Genomic DNA, 16,945 nt, shown 5'->3' with positions numbered 1-16,945 from the left:
CTTGGTACTATACTTTCTCTTTCTCTTAATTACAGACCCAGCCCAACACTGTCACTGCTGTTACTCTTCTCATAACCACAATATACATTTGTTTCTTCCATTTTTAATTTCTCTCAACACTTCATGTGATGTCTTCGTTCTCTCTCCTATTCCGATCCTTCCCCAGTCATAGAGATTCTATCGTCCAGCAAATTATTTAAGTGATCTCACCCATGTTGATAAAATGCATCCAGTAAATTGTGTACAGTGTTTGGCAAATAAAGCAGATATACCACAAAGAATCTTGCCAAGGGCATGGCCATCTTTCTGATGTTGGTACCACAAAATCAACACCCACAAGATTCAGTTAAGTGGTAGTTGGTGTTATGAAAGACAACCAACTGTAGAAACTATGCCAAAACTGTGGCAACTGAGCAAGAGATGGTCTTCTAACCCTTCTGTATGATGAGCCTCCATATTCAGTTTTTGTCCAATAATTCCATTCAAGAAGCACTGGTTGGCCCAGTTATGGAGGCTAGGCAAACGGGTGCCACATTATGAGATGACAAACTTCAGAATCTTTTTGTTCTTTACATGAGAAAAACAAATAAATAAAAGTAAAACAAACTGTTTTTACAATTGTTTACTTGCTTGTGATGAAAAATGTTCTCATACTCAAACAGGAATAGAAGCTATCCCTGGCTGTCACTAAATGATTCAGTACCACTGGATCATCCAGTGGCAGAATGTGTTTGGTGGACTGCAGCTGATGTTGTCCATTACAAATCAAACAGTTACAGCAGAAATTTACATGATGCAACTCAAGTGTGTGCTGGATAGCTTACCTTAAAAGCAAAAGACATTGGATGGAAGTAATATTCCTACGGAACAATGCAAGACTTTATACTACAAAGCTTACTCCTAAGATGATTTGTGCTTTATGATGGCAAGCATTTGTGCTCCTGACACTTCTCCAAGTGATTAAAGACAGTCCTATGCAAAATACACAGCTCAATAATAAAACAGATGGGGGAAGGGGTGGTCAGGTTTTTTTCTAAAGACAAAACATTTTACGAAGGTGGAATTCAAAACTTGTATTGCAAATGGGAAAGGGTTGTGGTTTGCAAAGCTGCTTATTTCAATGAATAACACATTTAATAAACATTTCTGCAACTGTTCGAGTTATAAAATATGTACTGTTTTTGTCACTTGATACACATATACAGGCATCTTTGACATCCATATAAAGAATATCAACAATCAAGTAGAGATGGGACATTTACTATAAACTAACAGACTCCAAACAATACCTTCGATTCAATTCAGGCCATCTGAGACACACCAGAATGAATGTCTCTTATAACTTAGGCAAAAGGATTTGTACAAGAACATCTGATACAAACATCTATGATATTTGACATCAAGAACTGAAGGATAGACCTTGACAGGAATTATCCACCATCCTTGATTAATAATCGAATACAAATAAGCCAAGAAATTCAATATCCAGGAACTAAAATAAATAAATAAATTGGAATTGAAGGTTCTGCATCCGATTCCAAAATATATCATTACTGAAAATGGAGCCCAGGCTAAGCAAAATCTTCCAAATACATACCATCATAAAGAGTAAAAGGCTGCCCAAATCAAAGAGAGATAGGAGGCCTGTTGCTTAATTTGAGGTATCTGGGGCATTACACACACACACACAATCAACAACTATTAGAAATATAACCAATTAATATAAATTCTGGAAATTTTATGCCAAGTGTTAGATTAGCAGATATTGACCAAATCAATAACTAATTAGTGAAGAAAAGAAATACTTACAAGATCTTTGCCATCTTCTGCAAACTGATGTTGTGTAACAGAATCATCAAGCTGTTTCCTTCTTTTTTGTACTTTGTCCTCCAATATGCAAAGAAAGTAGTAACTATAAGTATCAAATTTAACACAACTAGAGTTGATTACATTTCCAAAAGCCCCTAATTATTCCTTTGGTTAGACAGAGAATAAATGATAAATCTTATTTATTTTGTTATAGGTAAACATTTTATGGCATGTTCATAGCTTAGAATGTGAATCTGAGGTGTAGCCTTATAAACAGAAAAGAGAGTACAGCAGGATTGATTTTGATGACATAGTGAAAAACTCATGTCCTTTTCTGTTTGAATAGGTTAATCCATCAACATTTTATTTGGAAACAATTAATGATGCAAAAACAAACAAATTTAAAATTCTAAAACGACTACTTTCAACAGTCTTTTGAAATTACATAGGAAAATATATTTATCAAATTAAATATATTTTAATCATATACATATCAATGTGAAAAAGTATCGGAAGTACAACCCAAAGTTGAGCAAATCCAGTGTAAATATTGGCAGTTGGAATCATGATGTAGCTAAAGTCTCCTGTTCAAACATTTCACCACCATGATCAACATTTCTTTTTTTTCTTTTTTTACTTCAAGCCATAAAAAAATTCTGTAATATTTATATTCCCATTTCAACCTTATAACATCTTCTTGAAATATGCGTATCAATTGTGTGAATGTTTAGGATTAAAAATATCATTTTTGAACTTCTTCACTCAGTAGCTTCTTACATAATTCTATTTTAATGCCATCTCGTTCCCAAGGAGTAGATAAGCTAATAAAAAAGAATTGTCTAAATATTTCAGTTTGAATCTTAAATTAATAGAATTTTTCTTTTGCAAGTTAATAAAACAATATTTGCGCCTTGGTTGACGATAGCAGCAGCAAACAGAAACAAGAATCGAGTAAGAGTAAATGAAGTCTTTCGCTTACTTGTAATGCTTTCCACTGCTTCTCGACTTCCTTTTGCCTTTGGTCAACATAATTCTTTTCATTAGGGTATGCAGAACGGACACTTAATTAAAATAATAAAGTGATGCAATTACCACAACAGTTATCAGTTATCAGATGAATTTTCACCAAATTAATTATTTTTTTATATATTTATTTCTAAAAATATTCAGACACTAAAATACTAAACCACATTTCATTGCATCCTTAATTAAAGTCCACAACTTATCACAATGAAATGAAGTATCACACTTCACAATTGTTATTGGCATTAAGGTATCCTCATCATCAATTAGTGTGTTTTTTCATGCTGGCATGGGTTGGCAACAAGACATGCAAATATTTGAATTTCCACAATCAGGTGCAAGCATGGCTGCTGCAGGGTTAAGATTGTTTTCCAAATATGTGGCTCCAGGATTGGTCCTACAATACCGAACCTTCAACATGTATCTTCTACTAGAGTTGATTGTGTGTGTGTGTGCGTGCACATGTGCATGTGGTAAGTGTACATGAGAGGACAGGGTCTGCATTTATGTTTATAGCAGATTAAAAATGATGTTTATGCAGTTTTTCTTTATAAGATCAATCAGGTAAATGCCAAACTGAAATAAGTACCAACCAAGGTGAATAGAGAAAAAAAAAAACATTGAAGGTGGAAGTCCAGGGTGGCCATGGTTCAATGACAGAAACCAGTAAAAGATTAAAAGAATTTCATGTAATAAATACTGTGAACAAAACACTTAAGCAATCTTATTTACTAATTCACTTGATATCATTTCAATTTTTCACAAGCATCACGTACTGTAATATATGACACATTTGAGTTACTATAACATTAAGGATAGGAGACGAAAATCAGTGGAGATGGCTGAGAAAATGAAGTCTTGCACTTGACACCTATTTAGTTTCATCTCTCTTCATTCTAAGTTCCAATCCTTCCAAGTCAGTGTACTAACTAGCAGAATTGTTAGCATTACCAGACAAACTGCTTAGTGACATTTCATCCATCTTTACATATTCTGAGTTCAAATCCTGCCTTTGTTCCTTTCAGAGTGATTGAAATAAGAAGCAGTTGAGGACTGAAGTTGATGTAATTGACTAGCTTCCACTCACAAAATTCAGGCCTTCTGCCTAAAGTAGAAAGGATTATTACTATTAAAGTGGGAAGCTGGCAAAATTGTTAGCATAGCAGTTAAAAAAACATTTAGTGGCATTTCATCCATGTTGATGTTCTGAGTTCAAATTTCGCTAAAGTTGACCACCTTTCATGTGTCTGAGGTTGATAAAATAAATAACAGCCGAGTACTGGGTTTGATGTAAACAACCAGCCTCTTACCCGCAAGATTTCAAGCCTGATGTCTACAGTAGAAAAAAATTGCTGGACCAGGTCATGAAAGCTATGGAAAGAACAACAGCCCAATTAATTAGGGAGAGAATCAGATTAGAGTAAATGCAGTTTGTCTTTACACTGGGGAGAAGCACTACTGATGCTCTCTTTAAAGTAAGACAACTGCAGAAGTATTTGGCTAAGGACAAACCATTGGACTTGGCATTTATTGAGTTGGAGAAAGCCTTTGACAGAACTCTACTGTGTGATATGGTGGGCTTAACAAATCTAGGGGTAGATGAATGGCTTGTAAAAGCCGTACAGGGCATGTGTGGCGGCTTTACCAGTAATGTGAGAGTTAACCATGAGAACAGCGATGAATTTAGTGTACAGGTAGATGTTCATCAGGCTTTAATTATCAGTCCCCTCCTATCCACCTATTATTCTCCAGACTACAACAGAATAATCCAAGACTGGCTGCTCCTGGGAATGCTTATATACTGATGATCTTGCTTTCATAGCAGATTCTGTAACAGAATTAGAAAAGAAATTCCAGGTGTGGAAGTAAACCTGGAATCAGAGCACCAAAGTTCTAGTGAGCAAGAAAACAGACATTACCACCTTGGTAATGCTTGTCAGTGAGGAACTGATGCCCACCCCCACTCTATTCTCTCTGCCCTGTCAACCATTTCCCTTCACATTTTATCCCCTAACACCCATCCTTTCACCTGAAAGCAGAGCAAACACATATTACACCCACTGACTTTCCCAGTTACTTTCTTCCCATTATCTTCCCCTACCTTCTCTCCTCTGTGCTGTTCTTCATCATAAACACTTCACTTAGCTGCTATCACCCTCAATGTCCCAACATAGCCACTGCAATCCATGTTCCTGAGTCTCGCCTTTATTTCTCTCCAGCATTTGCTACAGTCATTCGCTCCATCTTTCTTATTCACCCAAACCAATCCTCTCTATCAGATCACCTATTCTCACACCCCAGCAAGACATCTATCTCTGTTCCACTATACATTTTATCTCTCAACAACTGACACAAAGCCACCTCCCTCATTACTACTCATCCCTCCCAGTTGAGGGGGTTTTGCTTCACAAGTTCTTTGGTGGACCTGTCTGTGCTGGTGCCATATAAAGAGCAGTGGTGCTATGTAATAAACACCCAGTTATACTCTGTGAATCTGTGAAGTGGTTGGCAATAGGAAGGGTATCCAGTCATAGGATGCCATGCCAAAACAGACAATTGATCCTGGTGTGACACTTGGCCTTGCCAGCCCCTGTCACACCATCCAATCCATGCAAGTAATGCCACAAATCAGTGCATGAAACCAGTAGAATAAAAGGATAAATCTTATATGTTTTATAAATTCTTAAAGCCATTCTTCAAAAAAAAAAGTTTCAATAAACATTTGAGTCTGTCGTAATAACCAAAAAGCTGAAAAGCCAATGAAAAAACTGTAGGTATTTTCTTGAAACACAACATGCAGTAGATTAAATAACATTTCAACTTCCTCAAACATTAAATATATAAGCATTTAAATTACCCTTTAGCATTTAAATTACTCTGTCAAATGTAATGCTTGTGTATTCACATTTTAAATTTATTAGGTATTATTTCATAGCTTGGAGATATGGCTGTTTATTTGCAATGTGACACTGTAGGCTAAGTGTGAAAAGCTAAATCTGGCCAGGTGGAATATTTTGGCTGGATACAGTTGATTTAAATGCTAAAGGGTTAAACAAGTATTTCTGCACTTGGACTCAAGATTTATCTGAGTGTAAATTTTTCTCTACCAAAGAAACAACAATGATACAAAAACTGATTGATGCAACAGACAATAAAACAAGCAAATACAAACTACTCCCAAAAGCAGCCGACTGAAAACTGCATGCAGCTATGGAAATAATGAAAGAAGGCTCTAAAAACTAATTTTGATGAACTAAAATCTTTACAAAACACGCATACACACACACACAGAGAATAGAAGCTAATAAACTAAATGAAAGTGATAAGAAACCATGACATACAATTCTCATGAAATGCCCCTTACCAGATGGAAAAGAATCTATAAAAAAATATGATTAAAATGATTGGCAAATATAAAACGGGTTTACAAAAATAATAACTCCAGATAAGGAATAAAATGAAAGAAACTTTACCATGGTTTTAGGTATAATATTTTAAACAAAATTTCTTTTTAGCTCTAGACTTAAATACATTTCCTAAGGCCCAAGTTTGTCTTGTTATAATTCATAGGTTAACATCCAGTTCTATTTACAATAGAGAATATATAAGTAGATAGATTTGAAATTTATACTTTCATTTCTTTGTTCCCATGCCTAACTGTTGTTATGTAAAATCTGTTATTTTCATCTGATTAACCAATTCAAGCAAAAGACTTACGTGTCAGCTAGAAAGGCCATTTTTGTCATTTTTGTTTCAACAGGAACAAGTTCTCGTTCAAAATTCTGAAAGAAATAATGAAACAATTCAGCTAAAGAATACAGAATTTTTATCAAATCAAGCTTTTGTATTAACATGTTATACCTACCATGTGTTTTCTTCTCAGATTTTTGCTGCTTTCAAGATCTTTTCCGACGTCATCATCATAGAGTGCATTATCTTTCTCTCTTATCCATTCTTGGAGGTCATCACAGGTTAGTTTAAACATCTCAATGCTGAAATAGAGTTACTAAATCTTGTAAAATTACATCATCAACAATAATAACCAATCGGTTTCTAAAACAGTTTTCTCTTAAATTATTTATGTAATATTTACAATATTTACAAAATATCACTTTTTTTTGCAATTTAATTTCACCATGTAATATATTTTCTTATCTGTGCATGCAGCTGCATCTGTAACTGTGCATGTGTGTGTGTGTGTGCATATTGTTGTTCTTAGTGGTACTCTGACCATTCCCTCACCTATGTTTTCTCTTCTGCTGCTGCTCTTGATCCTTACTTTTGGTATTGGTCTTGTATCCCTTTGTGTCTGCATTCATTCATGCTGCTGCCATCATAGTTATTCTTCTTGTCGTAACCATTAGTGACGTTAATGGATGTGTGTTTGTGCATGGGTCTGCATACTATGTGGTTTCTATCTGTGCCCTTTATAGAGATCTTTTTTTTCTTTACCTTTGTATCTTTATTTCTTATATTCATCATAGGTGTGTGCATGTTTTCGTGTGTGTGTATTACACCATTTGTACCTGTGAGTTCCCTCCCCTTCTGTCTTTATTCACCGTTGTGCATGGTATGGATGTTATTGTTCCATTCGTGTTTTCTATTAAGGCTCCGTCTGTCTATTACTATGTGTGTGGCCTCTGTAATCTAAGTGTTATGTCAGTTCTATGTGTTGATAATATCTTAACCTCTAATAATTAACTGAGTCTCTATGTTCTACCTCAGCATGTTGGTAGAGCACTGATAAGCTTTTCTTCTCTTTGAGCTCCTGCCAGTGTTTGCCTATTCTCTCCCCTACACTGCATGCCATCTCCCCAATGTAAGTTGTTGTCTTGTTTCTGCACCATCCTTCAGTACACAGACTATATTCATAATCTTACAGTTAACTCATGGGTTTATTCCTGCATAATATACAAATGTTCTCCGTACATGGGGACCTATTGAAGGGATAAATTTTACAGATCAGGGATTTTATGGAGGTTCCAGGCCTTTCTACTACCTTAATCTATAGATTAACCTTACCTAATGTTTTTCTAAAAAGTAAGCTAGTTCACTGCTAGGGATAGTATCAATGAAAATGACACTCTGGTATTTTTTGTTGTCCTACCATAAGTTGGCCTTATCTATTTTTTTCCATGCTGTTCCAGGATTTACTCCTGTATAGTGGGCAGATCCCATTTGCCTAATTCTCTATGGGGGCATTGTACTTAGCCCTGACTCTTTTGTACACTCTAATCCTGTCCCTTTCATTGTAGCCAAAGAATTGCATGCAGTGGATGAAGTGTTGTGTCTTTCTAGTTCTACAGGATTGAATATGCAGGACACATTCCTCATCACTCTCACCAAGTCTGCCATTTGAATACTGAACTTGGTGTTGTCTGCAATAACTGCATTCTTGTGGACCAGGTATTTAGAAGCCATGGGCCTGGCATAATGGGAAAGGAAGATCTGGACCTGACTATTCTTGGTTTCCAGCCAGAGTTCTGTGTCTAAGACCAGTAGCCTATAGTAAAGGTGCTTGTTAGGGTAGTCTGTTGTTACCTTAATACTCTGGTGCATGCTCTCCATAATGTAAGCTTCTAGTTCATCTTTAATTCACATAATCATTGTTTTTGTAACAGTTCAATCAGATTAGAATCAATATATTATATCAATGAGTATATTTATAAAAACGTATTCATTTTGCAAACTAATTGTAATATAACCCTATTAAAAACGTTTTTCAATCTATGTTTACACCGATGGATCTTATACAAGTCCTCAAAGCATCTCTGGTTAAGCAATACTTGTAGTTTCGAAGAGGATAACAGTTTAATAAATTCTGAATAGACTTTTCAATAAAAAAAAAAAAAGTCAAATTTTTTTATTTCTTCCTACATACATACACACATACATACATACATAAATATGTGGAAAAGGGAAGATAATAACATTGTAATATAAGAGAAAAAAATAACTGAATAAATATAGTTATAGTTAAATTTTACCTTGAAGCTCCTTCTAAAAGTTTTTCTTTATTCAACTTGAGTCGATTCAAATTATCCCAACTGAAAAAATTATGAGATTTATAATCAACAAAATATCTTATAAAAATTAAAATTATACTTATGTTTCCAAAAAACTACAATTAAGAAAATATAAGGGGAAAACCAGGTTTGATAATTATCTTTTTCAACCCAGGGTAGAAGGATGAAATAGGTTGTTGGGACGATTCTACTCCCTTGCAATGCCGAACACTGATGGACAAACTATATTATTTGTTTCAGTCTGGTAATGCACACAATTTACCCTACTTTAAGACTAATAATAATAATAATATTTCTATTCTGACCAAATAGTGTCCACACCATCTTTCTGTGCCAAGTTGTTGAGTGAAAATCCACAAAACAATAGCAAATAGCATAAAAATATTCCAGTACAAAAGATAAATAACTGTACATAATTTGTGAACTGATTGTGATGTAAGTGATAATATGCTTAACTGGAAAGCAAGAGATCTGCATTTCTATTCTTGATAATATCTTTAATATTTACCTGAAATTATTAACAAAGTTTTATGTATTTGGACTCAAGCCCATCACCACTTGCATTGTGCCCTTTAGGGCTTCGTTTGTTCTCGTGACAAGAGGTAGGATTCAAACTTAGAATGTCCAGAACCCAAACAGATCCTGCAAAGTACCTTGGTTGATGCTTTAGCCTTCAACCAATCTTTCAATACATACTTTTTTTACTGATTCCAAAAGGATGGAAAGTAAAGCTGATATGGGTGGGATATGCAGCTAGAGCACAGAAAGCCAGGACAAATACAGCAAGGTATTCTAACCAATACTATATGACTCTTTCTCTTTCTTTCTCTCTCTCTCTCTCTCTCTCTCTCTCTCTCTCTCTCTCTCTCTCTTTCTAGACACACACACAAATATACACTTACCGTTTTTGTATTTCTTTTTGTCTTTTACGAACAGCATCCTCTTGACTGCTCCCAGAAGAAATAATTTCATCAGCTAAAGTATTGATATCTTTGAGTCGTACTTGATTAGCAGCTAAACTCGTTAACAATGACTGAAAACAAACAGATCTTGTAAATGATTCTGATAGAAGAAATACTAGATGTTATGTTTATGTATTTGTTTTGCAAGATTCTTGATATGAAATTGCGTATTGAAACAAATTTTGTTATACTTGGGGATGGTCATATTTTGCCAATTAAACACATGCACTATATATTTGGTTTTCACTTCAGCTTCATTATTATTATTATTATCATCATTATTCTCGTTTCTTTCTCAAAGCTCTTTTGTCACACATCCTGTGACCTCTCCCATGTATCTCCTCTTGTTCTGCTTATTCCATTTTGTCTTTCTGTGGTATGTATCCTTATCTACACATGCATTTGCATCTATTTCTGTGTGTGTGTGTGTATGCGTGTGTGCACATGCATGTCTATGTGTTTAGCTTGTATGAGTGTATATGGGTTTGCTTACTGCACTTTGTACCCATACAAACAAAATGTTTGACCAAAAAGTGAATATAATAATAAAGCTGAAGTGAAGACCAAACATATAGAGTGTGTGTGTGTGTGTGGGTTTAATTGGAAAAACATGACCATCCCCAAGTATAACAAATACTGAATGGCTTTACAATTAATTGAAAAATGGTTAAATACCAAACTGATATGAAATTATATGCACTAGAAATAGAGTTTTATGGGTCTGCTCAAGCAGAACCAACGGGTGATACTTGATAAATCATTAGCTTAAGGATAATGCATGTACTGCCAACTTAACCCTTAAATTATACATTTCCCCTAGAGTCCAGGTTGACATCTGCTAATTCCTATCATAACACATCATCTAATCTTATATCATACAGAGTGTTTGGGCTAAATTGACAGTTTGCATAAAAGGAAAGGAAAACACAATATCCCACTAAAAAATTAAAGTATTTAAAAAAAAATCCCAAACTATCAACTGGATTGTGGATTGGAGATAAGAAGTTAGCCAAAGAAGATGATCTCAATTGTCATCACAGTCTCAAGATGGCACTGAAACCTGGTGCATGCATTCCTTGCTTTGGTCCAGAGAAGATTTTTGAACACCTCCTCAATCTTGGTCACTAGTTTGGCCCTGGGGTTGCAGACAGAGCAGTTGGTGTCTTTCTCAACTATGCCCACTCACTGTAATTGGGGGAATTAGAAAATCAGAAACTGGAGTTGGTGAAGTCAGGAATTCTTCAACAACCACTTTCAATTCTTTCTGGAGGTATGGCAAGGAGCCAAATCCTGCTGCCACACATATGGCCTTTCTAGTGGCCAGCCAGGGATTGATCACAGTCTCCAGCAGTTTCACAAAGTTGTCTGATTTGAGCCTAAAACCATGCTCAGAGATGAGGGGTGGTATAACATCACCTACACTAGAGATACACCCTTCCTGCTGGCCATCACCTTGAAGCCTCTGTTGCAGCTGTCCGTGTCACATCTTACAGCTTTTACAGTACTGAGTAGCAGCCACAATGTTGGCATTTTGATACTCAGCACAAATCATCATCATCATCATCATCATACAAGTAATTTTTTTCCAATATTTAGATGGCTTCCAGTCCTCCATATCAGTTAACTAACAAGGAGTCATAAAAATTAGTCAATTTAGCCAGAATACTCTCCTCATGATGTCTTGTGACATTTGTATCTAGACTCTGTAGAAAAGTTCTTCTTTCCTAAGACTGCCTTCAATTGGAACATCCTGATCCAGATATTTATTCTGTCTAGTCACCAGATATAGTATAGATTGATCTTCCATCACATTAGCCTCTTACATGTATCTTTAAGAAAGCCTTTTGACATAAATCATTTTTAGTGTTGTAAAAGTTGAAATGATTCATAAAATTACATGTCAGACTAAAGTTAATTCTGCTTACCTCATACTTTGCCTTCACTGCAGTCATGTTATCAGAAAGACTCTCTTTACTGTTCAGCATTTCCTCCTGGTTGATAAACATGACAAAAACAAAATCCTTACATAATTCTTACTTAGCAATATATTTCATTTATTTTTGTTAGATTATAAAGTTATATAACAAGGAGAACAAGTAAGAATTATTTTTCAACACTAGAATACTATGATCTACAAAGGAAACTACATTGACTTTACATAAAAAGAAACAGATTTGTTAGTTGAGATAAATCTCTACAAATTTCCATTAGATCATCAACATTGTTTAACATCTGTTTTCTATGCTGGCATGGGTTGTACAGTTTGACAGGAAGTGATGTACCAGAAGAATAAATCATGCTCCAATGTGTGCTTTGTTACGAGTTCTACATCCAGATGCCTTCCTATTACTAACATCTTTACAGAGTTTGCTGGGTGTTTTTCCACAGCACAGGCATGAGAGAGAGAGAGAGAGAGAGGGAGAGAGGGAGAGAGAGAGAGAGAGAGAGAGAGAGAGGGCAAGACAGATATTGGTAGTGAGAGCAGACACTCAAGGTAGAAAGTAAATGTGGGAGAGAGAGAGTAAGAATAGCAGAGCAGAAAAGGTAAGTGCATTAGACTGTGAAAAGTGTGTGATAGATAATGATTCGAGGTAGAATTGCAGTGGATGCAGTGAATATCAGTTTGGAGGAAGTGAAAGAAATAGGAGCGGGGGGGGGGGTGTCAAGAAAGAGGAGGAGGAGGTGATAAGTGACAGTGATACGGATACAATGTGAAGTGTAGGGAAATAAATGGCATAATTTACAGTGAATGAATAGTGTTAGAAGATTGGTGAAGGAATAGGTGGTGTAAGAGGAGTTGTTGGAGAAAGCTTGACTTGCTTCAGTAATTTGATTCACTATAATTATTGCTCTGTGAGGCGTCTCCTTTACTTTTGTAACAGTTGATTATAATGCTGCTACATCAGTTGTAGTACATTCCTGTACAAACATATGGGTGGCTAGGCTGCATCCCATTCAATCAGATATTTTAAGCATCTCAAAGCCAGTGATGGACAAAGGACTTTCCTGGTCTTCATACCTTTAACTGTTTTGTCTATCACATTGCTGTTAACAAGAATAGCTGGACCCCCTCCATTGGATTCCCATTGGGATGTCTCCCTTTCTCCCATTCATTCTCCACATTATGTAGTGGAACTAAAAGATCCATCTTAATTGATGATGAATCATTTCTAAACTCTGAAAAGCAATTAAACATTTTTTTAAATGTCTTTTTTTAATGTTTTATAAATTCAAAGCAAAAGATTTTCTCAAACCAACTTAGATCCTATGTAACTTTTAAATGATAAATTTCAGAAATGGAGTAATAGTGATACCTTTTCATTAATCCAACCTTCAAATTCATCACACTGATGAAAGAAAGACAGCAACCGTACAGCATCTTCCAAAGAAGAACAGCGAGCCTAAAAAAAAAATCACCACCAAACCAAATATGTCAATAAAATGAAGATAAAAACATCTAATTTGTTTTTAATATTCTTTTCTACTCTAGGCACAAGGCCCAAAATGTTTGGGGAGGGGCCAGTTGATTAGATCGACCCCAGTATGCAACTGGTACTTAATCTATCAACCCTGAAAGGATGAAGGGCAAAGTTGACCTTGGCGGAATTTGAACTCAGAATGTAAAGACAGACGAAATAGCACCAAGCATTTCGCCTGGCATGCTAATGTTTCTGCCAGCTCGCCACCTTTTAAAATTTGTTTTTAATTTAAGATATTTGTGGACTTTAGACCAGCTTGTACTTCATACAGTATCATATTTATACCACACACACAAATCTCATTCTCTATCTATGCCACCATCCAAGCCACACTTCATACTTGCTAATTTTGTCCTGGAAAAAAAAAGTTTGTTCTTACACATTCTTCATATATACTGATCAGAATTTCCAGTTATTCTGGATCCCATTCTCTTTCCCTATTTTTTGTCTTTTTCACTCTTTAAATTCTTCAATCTCTTCCTGTAGAGAAGGCATCTGTTTCACTTAACTTCATCATACAATACTATTTTCCAAAGGTCTTAAACATCTCCCACAGCAAGGTTACAGGTGTCATGAACCAATGACAACAACACAGTTGACAACATTAACTGCTGGCAAGGTGGCAGAATTGTTAGCACACAGGGCGAAACGCTTAGCAGCATTTCATCCGTCTTTGAGACATTCTGAGTTCAAATTCTGAAGAAGTTGATTTTGTCTTTTATCCTTTCAGAGTTGATAAAGTATGTATCATTTGAGCAGTGGAGTTGATGTAACTGACTTACCCAATCCCCCAAGAATGCTGGCCTTGTGCCAAAATTTGAAACCAATATTAACTACTGGTATTTTGTCTCAATCTTATGACAAGTGAAAAATGAAATGTAAAGAGATCATGCAAAAAAACAAAACAAAAAAATTGCTTACTTACTCTTCTTCACTCAAACACTTGCATTCCATCCTTTACCTTCATAATGTCGTCTCTCTCTGCATCACATTCAACAAAATTCCTGGCTACTCATAATTACTATTCTACTTTCCCTCATTTCTATGGTTTGTTTTCACTTTCCAGTTCCTGTATCCGACATTATTTATAGTCCTTCAATGCAAGGTTGCTATAGAATACACCCCACCCCCACATACATTTTCTTTATGCGTTCATATGTTATACTAATTTCAAATTCTTTGAAACTTACGGTTAATAAAAATAATCGTCTCACCCATTTCATTAAAACCTAACAGTTAAAAACCCAGTCTTCATGATAGTAGAGAAAGACAATCATATGATTAGTTTTCTCTATGGTAAATATTCCAATTAGTTTTGTGGATTATCACCAGTAATCTGATGAGTTCCATCCAAAAGTTAATTATTATTTTTTTAATAGTTTTTTTTTTCTTTTTGCAATATTTGTAATTTTTTGTTTCTTATACCAAACACAACACAGTAAAAAGGGAAAGAAACAATAGTTAGGTTCTCACTTGGCTCAGTTTTTGCAGTTTATTATAAGTTGCTTGTATTTGTTTCTGTCGGCTTTCCACATTATCTTTGTCAAAATGAAGATTGGTTTTGGAACGCACTGGAACACAAAGAAATTAAAGTATTTCATTATGATGTCATGTTGCTATCATCACCATCATCATCATTTAAAGTCCCTTTTCCATGTTGGCAGAGTTGGACTATTGTGTGTTAATAAAACAAGATTTTATAAATAGGTGCAAGGCTGCAGATTTATAACAGAATGAAAAAGAATAACATTGTGTTTATGATGTCTTTCCCAAAGATGTGAATCAAATGACTTCAACAAATAATAAAAAATTAAACTTCAGACTCAATTCTTTGATAACTTTTCTATTTGTTCAGAAACAACAGATACACCTCCATAAATATTTACCAAAAATATACTTTGACATTGTATTGAATTATAAGTACCCTACTGATTGAATTAAGTACCAGCCTGTTAAACTATAAAAACAAAAAGTCATAGGTTCAAAAATTAGCAACGAACATGAAATTAAATTCTTTAATAATAAACATAAATTTACTTTCATTAGACTCAAAGGTGAAAGTGACTATATGATAATTTGTAAACAGAAGTATGACTGATTACATGTGACCGACTGTCCAATCACTGGTTTACTATGTTTCTGACGGTACAAGTAATAACTAACACAAATGGGATAAGAGTTTCACAATACAATATTTTGCTTATTTAACATGCAGTAAAAGACTTATTTAAAGAACAACATTTTTGTTCTTGTCAATTTATATATCGTATGCTGATGTAAATAAGCAAAAGTTACAAGAATATAGATACATATATATGTGTGCTATAAGGGTAAGGGAGACAACTTAGATAGAAGCAATTACAGAGGCATCAAACTCTTGGACCAGGTGATGAAAATTATGGAGAGAGTTATGGCCCAATTCATTAGGAGCAGAATTAAGCTAGATGAATTGCAGATTGTCTTCATCTTGAGGAGAAGCACCAATGATGATATTTTGATAGTCAGGCAAACTGCAAGAGAAGTACTTAGCTAAGAATAAACCCTTATACTTGGCATTCGTTGACCAAGAGAAAGTCTTCAATAGAGTGCTCTGCTGTGTGATATGGTGGGCTCTGATGAGGCTAGGGATAGACGAGCAGCTTGTGAAAGCTGTACAAGCCATGTATAGAGATGCTGTCAGTAGGGTGAGGGTTAAACATGAGTACAGCGAAAAATTTGATGTACAGGAAGGTATTCATCAAGGCTCAGTCTCCTCCTTTCCATTCTTGTCCTGCAGGCCATAACAGACGAATTCAAGACCAGCAGCCCCTGGGAACTATTATATGTTGATGATCTTGTCCTCATAGCAGATTCCATATCTGAACTAGAAGAGAAATTCCAGGTGTGGAAGCAAAACTTGGAATCTAAGGGTCTTAAGGTTAACTTAGCAAAGACTAAGGTCTTAGTAAGCAAGAAAACAGACAGGACCCTACCCCTTTCAGGTAGGTGGCTCTGCCCAATTTGTAGGTAAGGTGTAGGTAGGAACTCCATACAGTGTGCTCACTGTAAGCTATGGACACACAAGAGGTGCAGTGGAATAATAGGAAGGTTATCAGAGAAAGTAGAGTTCATATGTGAAGATGCACAGGAGCCATAAAAACGATAGATACCCGGAAATTGATTCTCTCAAATGTCCTGTGGTTCATTAGAGGTAGTGGATAATTTCTGCTACCTAAGGGACCAAATTAGTATCGGGGGAAGATGTATGGAGAATGTAATAGCTAGAATAAGAATAGGATGGAAGAAATTCAGAGTATTTATACCTCTGTTGGCTACCAAAAGTTTCTTGCTCCAAGCAAAAAGAAGATTGTACGATGCATATATCAATATCATCATCATTTAACATCCGCTTTCCATGCTGGCATGGGTTGGACGGTTTGATTGAGGACTGGCAAGCCAGGAGGCTGCACCAGGCTCCAGTCTGGTCTGGTAAGGTTTCTACAGCTGGATGCCCTTCCTAGCACCAACCATTCTGTGAGTCTAGTGGGTGCTTTTTACGTGCCACCAGCATTGAGGCCAGTCAAGCGACACTGGCATTGACCATGCTCAAATGGAGCTTTTTATGTGCCACTGGCATGGGAACCAGTCAAGCGACACTGGCATTGAC

At 35.6% G+C, this 16,945-nt stretch overlaps 1 protein-coding gene across 1 annotated transcript in view; it reads right to left on the bottom strand.

The window, feature by feature from the left end:
• LOC106868373 (spectrin beta chain, non-erythrocytic 1) overlaps positions 1-16,945 on the bottom strand; it is a 183,489-nt gene that overhangs the window by 90,843 nt on the left and 75,701 nt on the right. The window contains exons 22-30 of the mRNA XM_052970308.1: positions 14,773-14,870; positions 13,135-13,221; positions 11,746-11,811; positions 9,761-9,891; positions 8,820-8,879; positions 6,698-6,824; positions 6,550-6,614; positions 2,789-2,870; positions 1,810-1,887 (exon numbers count right to left, since the gene is read on the bottom strand). Of these exons, the coding sequence (XP_052826268.1) occupies positions 1,810-1,887; positions 2,789-2,870; positions 6,550-6,614; positions 6,698-6,824; positions 8,820-8,879; positions 9,761-9,891; positions 11,746-11,811; positions 13,135-13,221; positions 14,773-14,870 (794 nt within the window). The remainder of the gene's footprint in view (positions 1-1,809; positions 1,888-2,788; positions 2,871-6,549; positions 6,615-6,697; positions 6,825-8,819; positions 8,880-9,760; positions 9,892-11,745; positions 11,812-13,134; positions 13,222-14,772; positions 14,871-16,945) is intronic.

The sequence above is a fragment of the Octopus bimaculoides genome, chromosome 9, assembly GCF_001194135.2.
Source record: "Octopus bimaculoides isolate UCB-OBI-ISO-001 chromosome 9, ASM119413v2, whole genome shotgun sequence".
Taxonomy (NCBI): Eukaryota; Metazoa; Mollusca; class Cephalopoda; order Octopoda; family Octopodidae; genus Octopus; species Octopus bimaculoides.
This window is presented reverse-complemented; position numbering and strand designations above follow the sequence as displayed.